This window comes from Furipterus horrens, unplaced genomic scaffold (genome assembly GCF_987537825.1).
Source record: "Furipterus horrens unplaced genomic scaffold, mFurHor1.1.pri manual_scaffold_4, whole genome shotgun sequence".
Classification (NCBI taxonomy): Eukaryota; Metazoa; Chordata; class Mammalia; order Chiroptera; family Furipteridae; genus Furipterus; species Furipterus horrens.
Genome location: NW_028327174.1, coordinates 140263732 through 140282819, shown reverse-complemented (window position 1 = coordinate 140282819; position 19088 = coordinate 140263732). Strand labels below are relative to the sequence as shown.

The 19088-nt window shown below is 38.4% G+C and overlaps 1 protein-coding gene across 1 annotated transcript in view; it reads left to right on the top strand.

Annotated features, from left to right (window-relative positions):
- CCDC171 (coiled-coil domain containing 171) overlaps positions 1 to 19088 on the top strand; it is a 298734-nt gene that overhangs the window by 139145 nt on the left and 140501 nt on the right. The window contains exons 19-21 of the mRNA XM_090274081.1: positions 7586 to 7815; positions 8500 to 8682; positions 18862 to 19047. Of these exons, the coding sequence (XP_090130207.1) occupies positions 7586 to 7815; positions 8500 to 8682; positions 18862 to 19047 (599 nt within the window). The remainder of the gene's footprint in view (positions 1 to 7585; positions 7816 to 8499; positions 8683 to 18861; positions 19048 to 19088) is intronic.

Below are 19088 nucleotides of genomic sequence, written 5' to 3'. Positions count from 1 at the left end.
CATTTCCCTTTACTCCCCTCTGCCTAGTACCCCCATTCCCTCCAACAATCCCATGCCCCTTAGTTCAGGTACATGGGTCATGCATATAAGTTCTTTGGCTTCACCCTTTCCTATATTATTCTTAACTTCCCCCTGTCTATTTTGTACCAATCAATTATGCTTCTTAATCTTTGTACCATTTCCCCATTTCTCCCCCTCCCCCCTCCCAGCTGATAATCCTCCAAATGACCCCCATACCTATGATTCTGTTCCTATTCTGGTTTGCTTAGTTGAATTTTCTTTTTATGTTTTAGATTAGTTGTTGATAGTTGTGTGTTTGTTGTCATTTTAATGGTCATAGTTTTGATCTTCTTCTTTTTCTTAAATAAGTCCCTTTGACATTTCATATAATAATGGCTTGGTGATGATGAACTCCTTTAGCTTTACCTTGTCTGGGAAGCACTTTATCTGCCCTTCCATTGTAAATGATAGCTTTGCTGGATAGAGTAATCTTGGTTGTAGGTCTGGTCCTTGCTTTTCATCACTTTGAATACTTCTTGCCAGTCACTTCTTGCCTGCAAAGTTTCTTTTGAGAAATCAGCTGCTAGTCTTATAGGTACCCCTTTGTAGGTAACCCTCTGCTTTTCTCTAGCTGCTCTTAAGATTCTCTCTTTATCTTGAATCTTTGGCATTTTAATTATGATGTATCTTGGTATGGTCCTCTTTGGGTCTGACTTGTTTGGGACTCTTCGTGCTTCCTGAAGTTTTATGTCTATTTCCTTTGCCAAATTTGGGAAGTTTTCCTTCATTATTTTCTCATGTAAGCTTTCAATTTCTTTCTCTTCCTCTTCTCCTTCTGGCACCCCTATGATTCAGATGTTGGCATGTTTAAAGTTGTCCCAGAGGTTCCCAAGTCTCTCCTCATGTTTTTCAGTTCTTGTTTCCTCATTCTGTACTGGTTGACTGTTTTTTTCTTCCTCATGTTCCAAATCATTGATATGAACCCTGGTTTCTTCCCCTTCACCATTGGTTCAGTGTGGATTTTTCTTCGTTACATTTAGCATAGCCTTCACTTCTTCCCTTATGCGTTTGCCATACTTAAGCATATCTGTCAAGTCTGTGAGCATCTTTATCACCAGTGTTTTGAACTCTACATCTGTTAGGTTGGCTGCCTCCTCGTCGCTTAGTTCTCCCACTGGAGACTTGATCTGTTCCCTCGTCTGGGGCATACTTCTCTGTCTCCTCATCTTGACAGGTTCCTGTGTTTGTTTGCCTCTGTGTCTTAGGTAGAGATGTCATGCCTTAGGTATTCATCAGTACAGGGCGACCCGTTTCACCACGTTGTGGCGCTGTGTGTGGAGGAGGGACCTGAGAGGAAACAATGCTGCTTGCTCAGCACTTGCCCTTTTTCCAGGCATTTCTCCCACTTTCGTATGGGACTGGCGCCTCTCTAGCTGTTGCCCTGGCTATTGTTCCCAGAGTGGGTGGGTCTGTGGACATTCTAGGACCATGGGGGCCCTTTAAACAAGTGGACTTGCTCTGGCTGTGTGTCTCAGTGGTTTGAGTGCCAGCCTGTGAACCAAAGGGTTGCTGATTTGATTCCCAGTCAGGGCACATACCTGGGTTGTGGGCCAGGTCCCCAGTTGGGGGTGTGTGAGAGGCAACCACACATTGATGTTTCTCTTTCTCTCTCTCTCCCTCCCTTCCCCTCTCTCTAAAAAAAAAATCTTAAATAAATGGACTCTGCTGGGAGACTGGCGGTTTCTTCCTCCGCCCCAGCCCCCACTGGTTTTCACAGTCAGAAGCAATGAGGCTTTATTTTCCCTGACACTGGAATCATGAGCTGTGCAGTCTGGTATGGTGCTGGAAGCACTCTCCAGGTGCCACTCCCTACTTTTTAAAACATGTGACTGCATTTTCTGCTGGCCTGCCCCTGTTACCGCTGCTGCCACACCGCTTCCTTTCTGCCCCAGCTCCACCCCTGTAAATATTTCTTCTTTATATCTTTGTTTGTTGGACTTCAATGCAGCTCGGTTTTCTGGAACTTCTGGATGACTCTAGTTTTAAGATAGTTGTATTCCTTCTTAGTTGTAGAGGGAGATGCAGTGTGTCTGCCTAGGCCTCCATCTTGGTCAGAAGTTCCAAGACCTTTTGATTCTTAATCAGTGTTTTAGGTCCCCTAGCTCCATTGCCTAACACAATGCCTTTATATACATGAGTTATTCTCTAGCTAGCTGTTTAGTGAATGAATGAGGAAGACAGTGCACAGTGCTTTATAAAACAGTTTTACTTCCATAAAAGCGCTCATGCTTGGCATGAAAATTTCACACAGTACGGAAACCTGCACAGAAGAAACAAAAATCACCCAGAGGGCTATCCCTAGTCATTGTTAACACTTTGATGATTTGTACACATCTCCCACATGTGTAGAAACATGTATAAACACAGTTTTATATGAGGGAATCATACAGTAATGCCTCATTATTTTATTTTATGGAAAATAAATATCTTTCCCATGTCAGTAAAGTCAGTGTACATCATTAGTGTATTTGGTCACATACTAATCCAAATTTGGTTTGTGTGTGTGTGTATACACACTATAATTTACTCCTTGAATTCCTGATTGATGGATATTGGTGTTTTTCTTATTTTTTCACTATTTTAAGCAGTACTGTAGTAAACTGTGCTGTAATCAACATGTTTGTGCATAAAGTCATTTTACACTTGTACAATTTCTTTGGCTAAACCCCTGAGAAATGAGTTTGCATATTTTACAGTTGGGAAGTATTGCCAGTCTGCTTTCTATAAAAGTTGCTTTACATTACACTCCCACGAACAGTATTGCGAGCTCTGATTTCTTCATAATACCCTTGGTATGCAAAGTTTTGATGGTCTTTTTCATCTTTATTGATTTGAAAGGCAAAAGAAACTGTTATTTACATTTTTTCATTGTGAAGTTGCATATCTTCATTTGTTCTAAACCCATTTGTATTCTTTACAAATTATCTCACTATGTGTATATATGAGGATGTCTCTTATGGAGTTATAAGAACTTGTGTATCACCCATATTAAAACTTTGACATATATAACATAAATATTTTTTTACAATTTGTATTTTTAATTTTTATATGACTAAAATTGCTAATTATTTAATTTATGGTTTTCCTTTTGGTGATTTACTTGGAAAAGCTAGTCTTAGCTCAAGGTTGCTTTGTTCATATTTTAGTTCAGTATTTTCAATTTTTATATTCAACTTGGATTTATTTGGAATTATTTTTGGTGTAACTAATGAAGAAATGATTAAGATTTATTTGTGTCCAGATGACCAGCTAGTCCCAGTACTTTTCAGTTCAGTTATCCATGTTTTCCCCACTGAATTAAGATATACCAGTTAGTATATGTTAAATTATTATAAGTACTTGGATCTGTTTCCTGTCTCTTCAGTCTATTTCATTAGTTTCCCTATCTCTTCTAGTACCAGTATCATACTGCTTTTTGTGTGTGTATATCTTGATGTTTTAAAATATGGTAAGACAAATTCTCTCATTACTCTTTTGAATAGTATTTTGGGCTATTTTTATATGATTTTAAAAGAAGTTTTAGATAGAACACTGCATTGAAGCAAACAATTTTATAATGATTGGCTCCCATGTTTGAAAACTGATGTCCACATTCATATTTCCCAATTTTTAGCGATTTGGAAACAGAAGCATTGTCTTTGCTTAGAGGAATGTTTTAAGATTGTGATATGTTGGGGTCACTTGAAAGGAGTTGCTTATAAAAGGGATAATAGTGAACGGTGTTCCGATCACGTAGGGTTGTTTAAGCATGTTTTAAGGGGTCTGAAATTTATTGCTAAATCTGAAGAGAATCTTTGTGGATTAAAATCAGAGATTGTGACAAGATCCTTTTTGTGTATTACAAGTCACCATATCTACAGTGGAGGACAGATTGAAAAGGATAAAGACTGGAGAAGAGTAGAGAGACTCTTGTAAGACTATGGATGAAATAAGGCCGTGTTCATAGAGACTATTGAATAGTTAAAGAAATATTAAGGACAGGATGTGGGGGAGATGACAAGGGAGCTGGGGATGTCAGGGATGACAAACGTTCCCACATGTGTAAATGGAATTAGAATTAAATGCAGTTAACATTACCACGACTAATATTTCTAACATAATTGTTAACATTCATTATTATTGTATAATTAATAAAGATTGTAGTCATGACTAACATTAAACAATTACATGTTTACATATATATGAGTTAAATAACTACTCACTTTTTCATTAAAGGAGTGATTCTCGACCTTTCTGTGTGTGAGGACTCCATTTTAATAATTGAAAGCATATTGTAGACTTCTCTTTCTCCACATGATAATTGTATTTTTAGTAGCAGTTGATTTCTGTAATGTTTTAATGGACTTTCAATTTTATTGCTCACACTATCATAAGCATATATTATTCATGCTATGTATATTCTTTAGGTATAAATAAAGATCGAAATGACAATACTTGCTGCAGATAAAAGTGGTGAAAATAACTTTTCAGCCACCCCTGAAATCTGTAGTCCACAGGTTTAGATCTACTGGCTGAAACAATTCTTTATAAATTTGTTTTAAGGTTTCAAGCTTAGATGTACAGTATTGCCCCTCATATTGGAAGAAGTAATGGCAGAACATAGGGTTTTCCTCTTTTTTATTGAAACACACATGCTATTAAATAGGGGGAAGTGGTTAACAATGTATTTAACATGAACAGTAATTTTTTAAATGTAACAAGTCCAACATTTAAATAGTCTAGGTAAGTTTAAAGATTTTATTTATTTCTAGAGTGGGGGTTGGGGGGGAGGGAGAAAGAGGGGGAGAGAAACATGTATTAGCTGCCTTTCATATGTACCCCACCTGGGAACTGAACCCACAACCCAGGCATGTGCCCTGATTGGGAATCGAATCAGTGACCTTTTGCTTTGTGGGATGACACCCATACAGCTGAGCCACATCTGTGAGGGCAACAGTAGCTAAATTTAGACATAAAAAACTTTATTGACCTTATTTCTTTCTCTTATTTCTGTATCATTATACAAATAACTCTACAACTATGTCACTATGGGGATTTTTTTTCATTTATTTACTATTAAACTAATTGTACTCTATACTGTATAATGTGAAGTACATTGTGAACACATTTGTTACTTATCAGAGCATAAGTTATTTGGTGGTCTTTCTGTATCATGGAGAGTGAGCAGTCAGGAGCTTAAGAGTGTATGCCTCTTTCCTATTTCTTAAAAAATGCAGAGGAATACCTTATAGAATTATATTGTCACTTAATTTCACCATTCATAGTGGTTAGTGTCTACACAACACATTTCTGTGGTAATTGTAAAGACACCATTAAAATTTAATTGTAGATAAATTTTGTATTTAAAAGCTCTTTGTGAAAATTTAATTACTTTTACATTCCTGCAAATTTCCTAAAACAATAAACTTTTATTATGTTTACTTAGGAAACATAAGAGTAACTTTTGACATACCATAAAATATAATAAGTAATTTCTCTTGGTATTGAATGGGTTCCTGTATTCAGCATTGTTGTAGTTGCTATGAAAGTAAAAAAGCAATATAATCAACAAACATATAAAAACATATGCTAGAGTAGCACAGTAAAGATAAAAGGAGTTTATTAAGATTAAAAAAGACATAGCTAAGAAGCTGGAAGCCAGTTGGAGAAACAAGACATGCACATGCATACATTAGACATTGGAATTATGTGTTTTGTTGAATGTTATAGGTAAAATAAATTTCGCTATTATTTATTTATTTGTTTATTTAGTGGCCTATTAAATGTGTACTGTAGTTTAATAATTCTTTTAACTCAGTGTTCTGCATTATTATATGTTGATTGCATATAAAGGTATTACATTATTTTATAGTCCGGATTTATTTAAGGAACCCGTTAACAAAGGAACTGTGTATTTTTTAAGAGATTATTTATTTATTTATTTAATTTTAGAAAGAGGGGAAGAGAGAGAGAAAGATGAATATGTGGTTGCCTCTTGTGCACCCCCAAACCAGGCTTGTGCCCTGACTGGACATTGAACCAGTGGCCCTTTTGTTCGCAGGCCAGTGCTCAATCCACTGAGCCACCCCAGCCAGGGCAAGGAACTGCGTATTTTAATTATACCTCATCTGTCTTCTGTCCATGGGATTCTCAGAGAGTATGTTTATGGGTGGTATATAGAATTAAACTCATATTTACCATATATTCTTAGAAGTCAATGCATCAGTAATAGATAGAAATAAATTCTACATGGAAGATACTGTGCTTTAATCCAATTAATAATTTTTATTTTATGAATAACTTCTAGGCAGTATGGCTTTCAAATTCTGACTGCTGCATAAGTTTTAAAACTTTTCTTTTCTACATTGAAGAATAAAAGAAATAAAACAAGGCTTGCCCTGACCGGTGTGGCTCTTTGGGTTGGGCATCTCCCTGCACACACCTGGGTTGTGGACCTGGTCCCCGGCTGGGGCGTGTGTGAGGGCCAGCCTATCAATGTTTGTCTTGCACATTGATGTTTCTCTCCCCCTCTCCCTCCCTTACTCTCTCTTTAAAAATACATAAGTAAATAAATAATTTAAAAAAGAAATAAAACAAGGCTCGAATTTTTGAACATAGGGCTTCAATGAAGATAGTTGTTTATGACAGAAGACATTGACTGATCATCTTCTCAGTGTTGCTGAATCATATATCCTTAGAATTATAAAACATTTGTTATTGGGTAAAACATGCCAAATACACTTTTTTGTACTTTTGATATAAACACAAGATTTAAATTAAGTCCAAAATCAGAGGCTCTTGAAATGCTATACCACTGAATTTAAATAATCTTTCCATGATTGTCATTTTACATGGATGGTATCATAAGACAAGTAATGACAGATTAAGACCTGCCCAGCAGAGGGAAAACTAAATTACATGACTTTTATTAAGGCATAAATAAACCTATTAACGTTATCTGGAATACTAATTAGTAGAAAGAGCACTGACAATTTTATTTATCAACATTAAACACAATTATTAATTACAGCCCCGATGAATCTAGCAGTAAACAGGCTGTGTTGGATATGCTGGGACCTTAAGTCCATTATGTGAGAGGGATGATTACCAAAATCCTGTGGGGAAATAAGTAATTGTAGTCGTAACGTTTTAATTGCCTTTGAAGAAGGCAAATTATATTTTCTTGTCTGTGAATATAAATAGTATGACATTAAGATAACAAGCTTCAGTAGCTGGAAATAGAAAATGTATTTATATTATGTTTTAAAACAAAGAAAAGAGTGATGATAAATTTTATTATCACAGTGGTTAGTGTGAATGACATACTATAAAATCATGCAGATTTTCTTTAGATATATTATTTTGTAGGCAAGCAATTTTCTGCATTTCTTTTTCACAGTAAAAATTAATATGGGAGGGGACTTTTTGAATGAATCTACAGGTGAATGGAAATTATATAACTGAGAAAATTGTATTGTGCTTAGAACTGTTGTGAAATGAGCAAGAGACAATTTACATTTCCCTGTCTTTAAATTTTTCTTTGAAGATCCGAATTCCAGAGTTTGTGGACACTTACTTATAGGTGCAGCCAAGAATTCTTTTGCAAAACTCATGGATAAAATTAATTTGGCAATGGAGAGTTTACCTTTGCACAGTAGCAGCAGGAGTATTACATACATAGAAAAAGATTCCCTGGTTCAGAGGTTAGCCCGTGGACTTCACAAAGTAAACACACTGGCCTTGAAATATGGACTACAGGGCCAAGTGCCCATTTTGGTATGTATGAAATTGTATTAAATGGGGACTTTAGGACATGTGAATTTAATCCTGAATCAGACTTATTTGAAGTTTAAATTAGTTGTACATGAATGTATCTAGATTTCATGTACTTTCATATGATCTTTTCTTTTTTTAACTCTTACCTGAGGACATTTTTTCCCATTGCTTTCAGGAAGAGAGGATGATTGGGGAGAGAGGAAGAGTGAGGGAGGGAAGGGTGGGGGAAGGAGGGGGGAAGAGAAAGAGAGAGAGATCAATTGGTTGCCTTCTTGTAAGCACCCCAAATAGGGATTGAATCCACACCCTTGGTATATGCCCTGACTGGGAATTGACCCCTTTGGTTAATGGAGGGTACTGTAACCAACTGAGACACACTGGCCAGGGCTTCTTGTGATCTTTTAATACAATAAGTAAAAGCACTTCCAAATAAATTAACAAATATCAAAATGCAAAAGTTGTGGCATGAGTTTTGAATTGACTACTTTCTGTAACTGTACTGCAACAGAACTGTGTGAGACTTAAACAATTGGCAATTCTATTTTCTAGCCATCTAGATTATTTCTTCAGCTGTTCATTTCATATAAGCCAAATTATTGGTCACATAAAAAAATAAAATTTTGCTATTGACTGATGAGTAAATCTGTCATTACTTCATGTAAAATCGCTCTTGTTCAAAAACAGAAAAGCACAGCATCACTACAGAAGCAAATATTTGGATTTACACAGAGACTGCGCGCAGCGGAAGTGGAGCGCCGCTCACTGCGCTTAGAGGTCACAGAATTAAAACGGAATTTGAATGAAATGAAAAAGGAGCTTGATAAAGCCCAGGGTCTCCGAATACAATTAAATGAATTTAAGCACTCTGTAAGTATACATACTTTAAAGAACTATGGCTTTGGTGAACTCTGCTCTGATTTTATATATGGATTTTTCTTTAACTTCTTTTTTTTTTTTTTACATGTCCCATTAAGATTTCTTTTTCTTCAGAACACTTCTCTTCTAAAATTCTCCAACATGTATTAAAATCAAAGTTGGTAGGAGGATACACTTTAAATGTTCTCACCGTAAAAAAAGCAATGATATTTATGCAACATGATAGAGGTGTTAGCTAATGCTACAGTGGTAATCATATTGCAACATATAATTTATCAAATTAACACATTGTACACCTTAAACTACACAATATTATGTGTCAATTATATCCCAATTTTAAAAAAAGTTATACCAGTTGCTAAAAGGCATCCTGGTTCTATATCAGCAGAATTAATAATCCTGTTAAAATTTACAATCTGACTGAAAGTATAGAAAAAGATTAAGTTAGAATAGCTTAACTGCTATAGCAAATAAGCCCCCAAACATAAAATAAATAAAATAAAATGCCCCCAGTGGAGGAGCCTGTTTGGAGTAGGGGGTGGAATTTTTTCTCTTTTTTTTTTTTTATATTGAATATTTTGAGTAAATTAAGTTACTTAGTATCAAATTAAGTTACTTTTCGAGAGAAATGTTCATTTTGTCTAACTTCTATCAAGGATTTATATATATTATGTAAGAAAGCGGAAGATAGGTGAGAAAAGAAACATTAGACCAGATAACATTAGATCAAGATTGAAATGTATAACTATATGAAGCATAACAAGATGCAGATGTCTACATATTCTGTTTGCAATTGGGTTACTCATCAGTCATTGTTGTTCTTAACGTAGATATAGGAATATAGAGTTAAAATATTACTCCAAAATTTCAAAACTGTATACAACTGATGATAGCTAGTATAAATATGATTACAAAATTTTTCTTAAACCTCACAACAAGCTACTTTGTGTACCCCCTTTTTGGGGGAACCTAAATTTTGCAAGTTTAACTTAAGTTTAAATGTATCTTTTGGTTAATTTGTAATTTGCAGTTTCACATTTGTTGTAGCAGAGACAGCAGCAGATAGTACTTTAAGTTATTAACCCTATGATAATGTAAATTGCTAATGTTAAGTGTTTTTTTAAATAGCTATACCTTCCAAAGGTGTAGAGTTCTTAGAAATTCTGCAGGTCAGGTAATCATGGATTACCCTTCTGATTGGAGATAAGTATTAGTTTTCTTTTTGATGAATGTCTAAAGGCAACAGTTTTTCTCCTCATTTTCTGAGTGTTTTGCTCAGAGAAGAAAAATTTATGAGCCGCTTCACTTTTTTTTCTGGTTATAAAGGAAATACATAATAGTCATAAAAATACAAGAAAGTGTAAAGGAGAAAGTTTAAATCCCTCTAAACTTAACAACCGTAATCAATGACTTTTGAAGTGTGGTTGTGTTTTGATCCCACATTCTTCTCTGTGTATATGTGCATAGAGGAATATAGAGATAAAAGATTATTTTTTATATTTTAAAAGCACCTGTAAACACTTTCTTATGTCATTTATTATTAATTTTGTTTTAGATAATTTAAATCCTATCATATGGGTATATAAAAGTTAGACTGTTCCCTTATTCATAGACATTTAATTTTTTCCCCAAATTTTGTTGCCATTATATTTAAGTCATAAAGAGCTGTTGTGTATACTTTTAAAAGCCAATTCCTCTGGAGTTTGTGTCTCTCCTTTGGATTTTCTTTGTTGCATATACTAACTGAATTTGGGGTCTTGAGATGGTCCGTCAAAACGGAAACAGACAGCCATTGATACAATTGGAGATTTATTTATTTTTTAGATATATTTTATTGATTATACTATTACAGCTGTCCCAGTTTTTACCCCTTTGCTCCCCTCCACTTGGTACCCCCTTCCCTCCAGCAATCCCCCCTTAGTTCATGCCCATGGGTCATGCATGTAAGTTCTTTGTCTTCGTTCTTCCCTATACTATTTTTTTAATATGCTTTATTGATTATACTGTTATAGTTGTCCCAGTTTCTTTTTCCTTTGTTCCTCTCCACCCAGTGACCCCCTCCCTTCAGTTGTCCCCCCATTAGTCCATGCCCATTGATTGTGCATATAGTTCTTCTCAACCTCTTCCTGCCTACTCCACTCCCCACTACTATGCTTAATTCCTGTATCATCTTCCTCCCTTCCCTCCCCTCCCCTCCCCACTGACCCCCCCCCAAAATGTTCTCCACACCTATAATCCTTTTCCCACTCTTGTTGCCTACTTAGTTTGCCTTTGTTTCAGTTCCCTAGCTTCTGTTGTTGGTTGTGATACAGTTTTCATTTAATGTTTATAGTTTTGATCCTCTTTCTCCTAAACAAGTCCCTTTAACATTTCATATAAGAGTGGTTTGGATCTGATGAACTCCTTCAGTTTTACTTTGTCCTGGAAGCACTTTCTCTGCCCTTCTATTCTGAATGGCAGCTTCTCTGGATAGAGTAATCGTGGTTGTAGGTTTTTGATTTTCATTTCTTTGAATATTTCTTGCCAGTCCCTTCTTGCCTGCAGAGTTTCTTCAGAGAAATCAGCTGATAGTCTTATTAGGAGTCCTTTTACGTAATTCTCTTCTCTCTTGCTGCTTTTAAGATTCTCTCTTTATCTTTAATTTTTGACATTTTGATTAGAATGTGTCTTTGTGTGGTTCTCCCTGGGTCCAGTTTTTTTGGCACTCTCTGTGCTTCCTGGACCTGTAAGTTTATTTCCTTTCCCAAGTTAGGGAAGTTCGGCTTCATTATTTTTTCACATAATTTTTCAATTTCTAGTTGTTCTTCTTCACCTTCTGGCAACCCTATGATTCAGATGTTGACCCACTTATAGCTGTCCCATAGGTTTCTGAGCCTCTTCTCATTTTCCTCACTTTTCATTTCCTCTTTCTGCACTGGTTGACTGTTTGTTCCTTTCCTATGTTCTGATTTGTTGATTTGATCCCCGGTTTTCTTTCCCTCACCACTAATTTCATATGTGTTTTTGTTAATTTCAGCAGGACTAGCCTTCATTCCTTCCCCATCTTGTTTAAGACCTGCTGTTAGGTCTGTAAGCATTTTTATAACTAAAGCTCTGAACTGTGCCTCAGAAAGATTTCCTATCTGCTCCTTCATTAGATTAGATATTTGCTGTCTGGTCAGCTGCGTCACTGGGATCTCTGTCATGATCTGTGCCATCCTGACAGTTTTGTGTTTATCTTTGCTTCCTGGGTGGAGCTGGCACACCTCCAACGCTATAGGGGGCAGAGCCCTATGCACTCGTCACAACCAGGCGACCTTTCTCACCACGCTGTGGCATTTTTTGTGGGGGTGGCTTCCAAGATGGATTCCTGCAGTTCACTCTCTGCTGAGAGACCGGGAGCCTCCTCCTCTGTCCCAGCACCCTTTGGCCCTCACAGTCCCAGGCAACGGGGGTCTGTCTTCCTCGGCTTTGGAATCTCAAGCTGACAGGTCTGGTCTGCAGCTGGGGGTACTCCCCAGGTGCTTCTTGCCTCCCCATAAATACGGGGTCTGTGCTTACTGCTGTCCCGCCGCCTTCGTCGCTGCTGCTGCTACCAGCACAGCTTGACCTCTCCACCCCAACTTCACCCCTCCTACCTGTCTGGATGAGCACCACTTCTTTATAACTTCATATGTTGGACCTCCATTTATTTTCTGGAACTTCTGGTTATTTCTGGTTTTGCGGTAGTTGTATTCCTTCTTAGTTGTGGAGGGAGATGGAGTGTCAGTCTAGGCCTCCCTCTTGGATGGAAGTCTCCTGTGTGTGTTTGCCTCTGTGTCTTAGGTAGAGTTGGCACTCCTGTTACATTGTAAGGGGCAGAGCCTTAGGGATTTGTCAGTACAGGGCAACCTGTTTCACCACGTTGTGGCGCTGTATGTGGGGGAGGGATTTGAGAAGGAACAATGCCACTTGCCCAGCATTCGTCCCTTTTCCAGGCACTTCTCCCACTTCTTTATGGGACCGGTGCCTCTCTGGCTGTTGCCCTGGCTGTTGCTCCTAGAGTGGATGGGTCTGTGGATGTTCCAGGACTGTGGAGGCCCTTCAAACAAGCAGACTCTGTCCCAACCCCTAATGGTTTGCACAGTCAGAAGCAATGAGGATTGATTTTCCCTGATGCTGGGACCATGAGCTGCGAAGTCTGGTGAGGATCTGGGAACACTCCCCAGGTGTCCCTCCTGACTCCTTAAAACATGTAACTGTGCCTTCCGCTGGCCTGCTGCCGCCGCCGCTGCTGCCACCACCACCACACCGTGTCCTCTCTGCCCCAGCTCCGCCCCTTTCACCTGTCTGGATGACTGTTTCTTCTCCATATCTTTGTTTGTTGGACTGCCATGCAGTTTGGTTTTCTGGAACTTCTGGTTGTCTCTAGCTTTGAGGTAGTTGTACTCCTTCTTAGTTGTGGAGGGAGACATAGCATGTCTGTCTTTACCTCCATCTTGGGCGGAAGTCCCTATACTATTCTTAACGTTCCTCTGTCTATTTTATTCCTACTAACTATGCTTCTTGATCCCTTCACCATTTCCCCCTTACTCCCCTCCCCCCTCCCAGCTGATAACCCTCCAAATGATCCCCAGACTATGATTCTGTTCCTGTTCTTATTGTTTGCTTAGTTTGTTTTTGTTTTTGTTTTTATTTTTTAGATTCAGTTGTTGATAGTGTTATAGAACCCCTGGGCTGCTCCAATTGAAACAGAACCCACGGCCTCTTTAGTCAGGGGCCCGATTGCCCGCCGCCAGAATTATAACTCTCAATACCAGAGTTTAGTGAAAAGAAAAAGAATTGTTTATTTAACAGTTATATAGATTTAGTTATTTGCAGATTTCTGTTGTTAAGTCTTATATTCTTTAAAACACTCACAAACACATATCCTTGCCTCCCCCCTACCAAACCAGGCTAGTTTTAGAAAAGTTAGAGAAACCCTTTCCCTACTTTCCAAACACGGTTCAGCTTTACCAGTAGCTGCCAATCATTCAATTCTGATTGGGGAGACCTCGTCTGTGTTATTTAATCCAGAACCTCGTGGATTCTCAGCCTCCTTGTAAACTGTATAGCCAGTCCTTTTGTAATCCACATAGTCAGCCTCAGTCAAATCTGCACAGTCAGCCTGGCTAAAATGTCTGCCACTTATTTTTAAATCCCTGACTACGTCCTTTGATGCAGTGGGTGCGGTAACCAGTTCTGACCATTCACAGAACCTCAAGCAGGCTCTGTGTGCTTTTTCCATACCGTCCCCTGGTCCAAGACTCCTCCCATCTACCTGAGGCTTTGGATGCATTAAAGCCATTTTGCATAAAAAAGACACTAGCCACCAGCCTCAGGCATGTGGAGGCATTCTAAAAGCTGCTTCCTTCTCCCCATCCCCCAGCCACAAACTCTGGGGAATTTTGGAACACCCCTGTTTCTGTAACAATAGTTGTGAGTTTGTTGTCATTTTAATGTTCCTAGTTTTGATCATCTTCTTTTTCTTAAATAAGTCACTAACAATTTGTATAATAATGGCTTGGTGATGATGAACTTCTTTACCTTGTCTGGGAAGCACTTTATCTGTCCTTCCATTCTAAATGATAGCTTTGCTGGATATTAGAATATAAAGGTTTAGTTAATAGTGTATTTCCTGAAAATTGGAAGATTATTTATATTTGTTGCTGCCTGGAATATGTATGAAGAATTCTAGGTATTCTGCACAATATGATTTTCTAGTTCATAGTGAAGTATTAGGAAAACAAGTTAGCATCTTATCTTTGATTAGTTTGGAAGTAGTCAGGATTTAATTTCTGGATTCTAGAGAGGTTTCAAGAGTTTGAAGTTGCTGGAAGGTGACTGAATCCTCTTGTAAGAGCTTTGGTTGAATAACTGGCTTGCATCAAAAGCTAAGAATATGGTCCAGGACATTATTAGTGTGAATTCCTTCCATTAAAGTCTAGAAATAAAAATATAATTAATGGAAGTTAATAATTGAGGGAACGAGATATGTGATTTTTATATTTTGACATACAATTGTAAGGTATAAAAATGTTGATGTAAGAAATACCCAAACCTGTAGATAATTTTTATGACTTTTTTTGGTTATTTTATATATTTGAATCAAAGGAGATTTAAAGGAAGGTTACATGAAATCCCTTGACGGTAGATTAACAGGGCAGGAGAAAGCAAATTGGGGAAATTTCTGGGTTTGGATAAAAAGTAAAATGGAGAGACATACTTTTTTTACATTGGTGGGTACAGGATAGTTAATAACCTTTACAGCACATATAAATGGGATGTGGGGAATAAGAAAACGAGGAGGGTTTCTTTAGTCTCTTGCTCTGGGGCAGCCAGTTGTGTCCTGCGGGGTCTGGAGAAGGAGACTACTCTGACATTGCAAAGGTACATCTTAGATACAAAAGGACAAGAGACAGAATCAGTTATGTAAAGATTGACCTTTATCAAGGGAGCCACAGGAATAGAACATGACTACCTGCCATGACCTGCTTTAGTTAGAAAGTTTTAAGTGTTACTGAACAAAAGTGGGGTTCAGTTGCATGCCGCCCCGCCCATCTCCAGGCTCATCTCTTCTGCAAAACGCAAACAAAACCCCTCTGTTCCCAAAGGACCAAAGCCCAGAACAGTGCCCAGAATTCCCGCTCTATCATTACTTGTCACTTAGAGCACCAGGAAGTTAAGCAGGTTGCTCTCTGGCTTCAGGCTGCTTCCTGGGGTCTGCATGTGTTGTTGGTGCTACCATTTTCCTTGCTGCTTTCAGGGCCAGGTGGATCCCAGAGGAAAAGAGCACATTTCTCCCCTCCCTCAGTTTAAATCTCCCAGCCCCAAATTTTGCATGCTCCAGGAGGTTCTGCCCCCACCCCTGAAGCCAATCTCATTTTTTGCCCCAGGTGAGACTGACAGGATAAGGCCTCCCCGTGCTGCCATGTTGACCTTCTACAGTCACATATGGCTGCATCCTCTGGTCGCACCCTCACCCAGGGCTGGAAGGGAGTTGGAGGGCTTTTCCCTTAGCCAATAACCTCACTAGCTTGTCACATGCGAGGTCAGAATCTGACCTCACAGGCTGTGCTAGCTTGGTTACTGGTGCAACGCAGATGCCGCCCCTGCTCTGGGCAGTTCCCTCCCTCTGCCCCTGTTCCACTCTGCTGGCGCTCCCAGTACCAGCCAAGTCCCACTGGTATCACAAGTGTCAGTAATGTATTAGATGTACCTTTACTAGTTGACTCAGTACGTGAGGCATCTTTCCTATATGCCTTGTGAGCCTTCTCATTACTTTGTATTAACTTAGGTTAATAATTAGGAATCTGAATTTTTATGCTATACAGTTGTTTTGAGACTTAGTATTGAGGAATGCATTATATCCACCTTTGAAAAGGCAAATGATAGTAAAGGACAGGTGCTTTCGGGAGGTAGCATGCCAAGCACCTAATGCCAATGTAGAACTGAGTACTTACATATTATAGTATAGAAAGACTCACGTAATAAGTTTATTTGCAAAATTAGTTCCAGCAAGTTTTTCTCTCTGCATAAATCACTTGCTTGCTATTATTGGCCCAAGAGGAAACTATAACTAAGAACATTTCTTGTATGTATAGGCCTCACTTAATCTTGTCTGCATCGCTGCCTCCTGAGACTCAACGGTTTGGCTGAACTAAGTGGCTGGGTTGGTGAAGTATGGGTGGTCTGTGGGCTTCACTTTACAAAACTGGTTTCTCTTTTCTATCCTAATGGCTTGGACAGAAAGGGCCCAGAGGTTTGAGAGGGTCTGTGGGGTGGGGGTCGGGGGGACCTAAAATATTCCCCTCAGCCCAAACTAAGTATAATGGGCAAAAGGGTTTTGGACAAGTGTGATGTGCTTTGCACACCTTCCTCCAAAGAAGCCCCTTTTTTTCCCTAATGTGGGACATTGAAAAATTAATCCCTGCCTTCTGTCATCTAGTGGTTATGGATTGAATCATGCCTTTTAACCCTGTTGCCAAATCTGTTGCCCCCAGAACACAACAAGGATGCCAGCCTGTTAAACCAAGCACGGCGTTGTCCGGAGACAGCCAACTGACCTGGAGTCTGCCCGATCCTTCCCCATGAGGGAAGGCCACCCTCCCCTCCACACCCACACTCTTATTAGGGATTCCTGGACCCAAGGGTAGGTAGGACGACGACCATGTCCAGCTTGAAGCAGCTAGAGGAGCACGAGACCTTCGCCCATTGTCCTTTATAAGATTATAAAGGGTCTTAAGTCTGAGAGGGAGGGATTGTTATTTTTTAATGGTATAAAAAATTAATTAACTAATTAATTAATTATTTAAGAAAAAGACTAATATAGGAAAGGGTGAAGCTGGGGAACTTACATGCATGACCCATGGACATGAGCTAAGGGGGATGGGATTGCTGGGGAAGGGGGTTGCTGGGCAGAGAGGAGCAAAGGGGGAAAAATTGGAACTATTTTAACAATATAATCAATAAAATATACTTTAAAAAAAGAACATTTCTATTTTTCTCCCATTTTTTAGGAAACTCAGAGGGTCAAGTCAACATTCAACTATAATAATTTATATATTTCAGGTGCCTAGAATCAATAGGATTTTTTCCGTCCCCCCACTAGATTATTTATTTATTTATTTTAAATTCTCACCTGAGGATATGTTTATTGATTTTAGAGAGAAAGGAAAGGGGGGTAGAGAGAGAAAGAGAGAGAGAGAAACATTGATCTGTTGTCTCCTATACGTGCCCCTATTGGGTATCAAATGTGAAACCCAGGTATGTGCCCTGACCAGAGATTGAACCTGCAGCCTTTTGGTGTACAGTATGATGCTCCAACCAACTGAGTCACCTGGCCAGGCCCCCCTACTAGATTTTTAAAAGATTCAAATCAATTTCCTTTTTAATTTGTGATTAATTATATTAACCCACTTCAAATTCTTTTCAACAGTAGGAAAGTTATCAGTTTTAAATAGTTATGTATATGTACTGTGGTTAAGTGACCTGTATGGTTTCCTTTATTTTTCCACATGTATTTCTCAGGTTACCTTTTGGAAACCTTCCTGTTCCTTGTACTTCGAGATCAAGATGTCTTGTTTGTTGTAACTAATTTTCACTTGTTTAAATGTTTTGAACAGGAGAAAATAGGAGTGGTTCTGCCCTGGACTCCACATCCCTGAAGGGATGGCCCTTGTCTAGAATTGTCATTAGTTATTCCAGAGCAGAGTGCTCTGCTCTCCAAAGTAGTCATGATATTGTAAAAATTGTTTTGTATATTATTGTGCATATGCTTTTATACAAATATTCTGTCATTCAACAAATATCTCTTGAACACCTACTGAGTGCCAGGGTGAGGAAGCTAAATGAGGTTGCTGCCCAGTGTGGTTGGTATCTGGGTGTGGACAAGTGATAAAAAAAAGTGAGAAGAATTTAGATAATGATAATGACTGTGAAGAAAATAGAAGATAGAAGATGGTATGTTAGCATGAGTTGTGGTGAGAGTCAATAGGCATGGTGTGGTAAGGGCTCTCCAAAGAGTGGGTGTTTGACCAGGGAAACCTGGAGGATAGCATACACTGAACAGACTTTTAGTTAATTATTTAAAAGCATAGAAGCTTGTTAAAGGCTTTAATTCCCACAATCATAATCTTTAGTTTTTTTATTTATTGATTTGAGAGAGAGAGACAGGTGTGGGGGTAGGGGAGAAAGAGAGAAAGAAAAAGAGAGAGAGAGAAACATCATTTTGTTCTTACACTTATTTATGCATTCATTGGTTGATTCTTTTATGTATCCAAACTGGGGATCAAACTTGCAACCTTGGCGTATTGGAATGATGCTGTAACCAACTGAGCTGCCTGGCCCGGGCCCACAGTCATACTCTTTATATAGCATGGTCATGAATCAGAAATTTAAACTGAGCATTGTGGATTTGCTTGAAATAAGTTTCCCAAGATTTTATTTAAGTAAATGTGATAACTTTAGAAGTATGACTGTTGTGCTTTAAACACCAGAGTGATATTTTTTTTATCTTGACTTATGAAGTTAAGAAAAACAAATTGTATTTTTGTCATGTATTAGACACTTAAAACATTTGTATTATACTCTTTATGTTAGTGACTACAGTTCTGTAGCGTAAATGATACAAAATGCAGTTAGCTAATAATTAATTTTTTCCTCTTATTTCAGAAATTGATCACCCATGAGAAGTTTGAAAGTGCATGTGAAGAACTGAATAATGCATTACTTCGGGAACAGCAGGCACAAATGCTGTTGAATGAACAGGCACAGCAACTACAGGAGTTGAATTATAGACTTGAAGTGCATTCCAGTGAGGAAGCTGAAAAAAACCAAACTCTTGGAGAAGCTGTTAAGGTAGGAAAACATCCCTTGCATAATGGTTTGTTTCCTCTAGG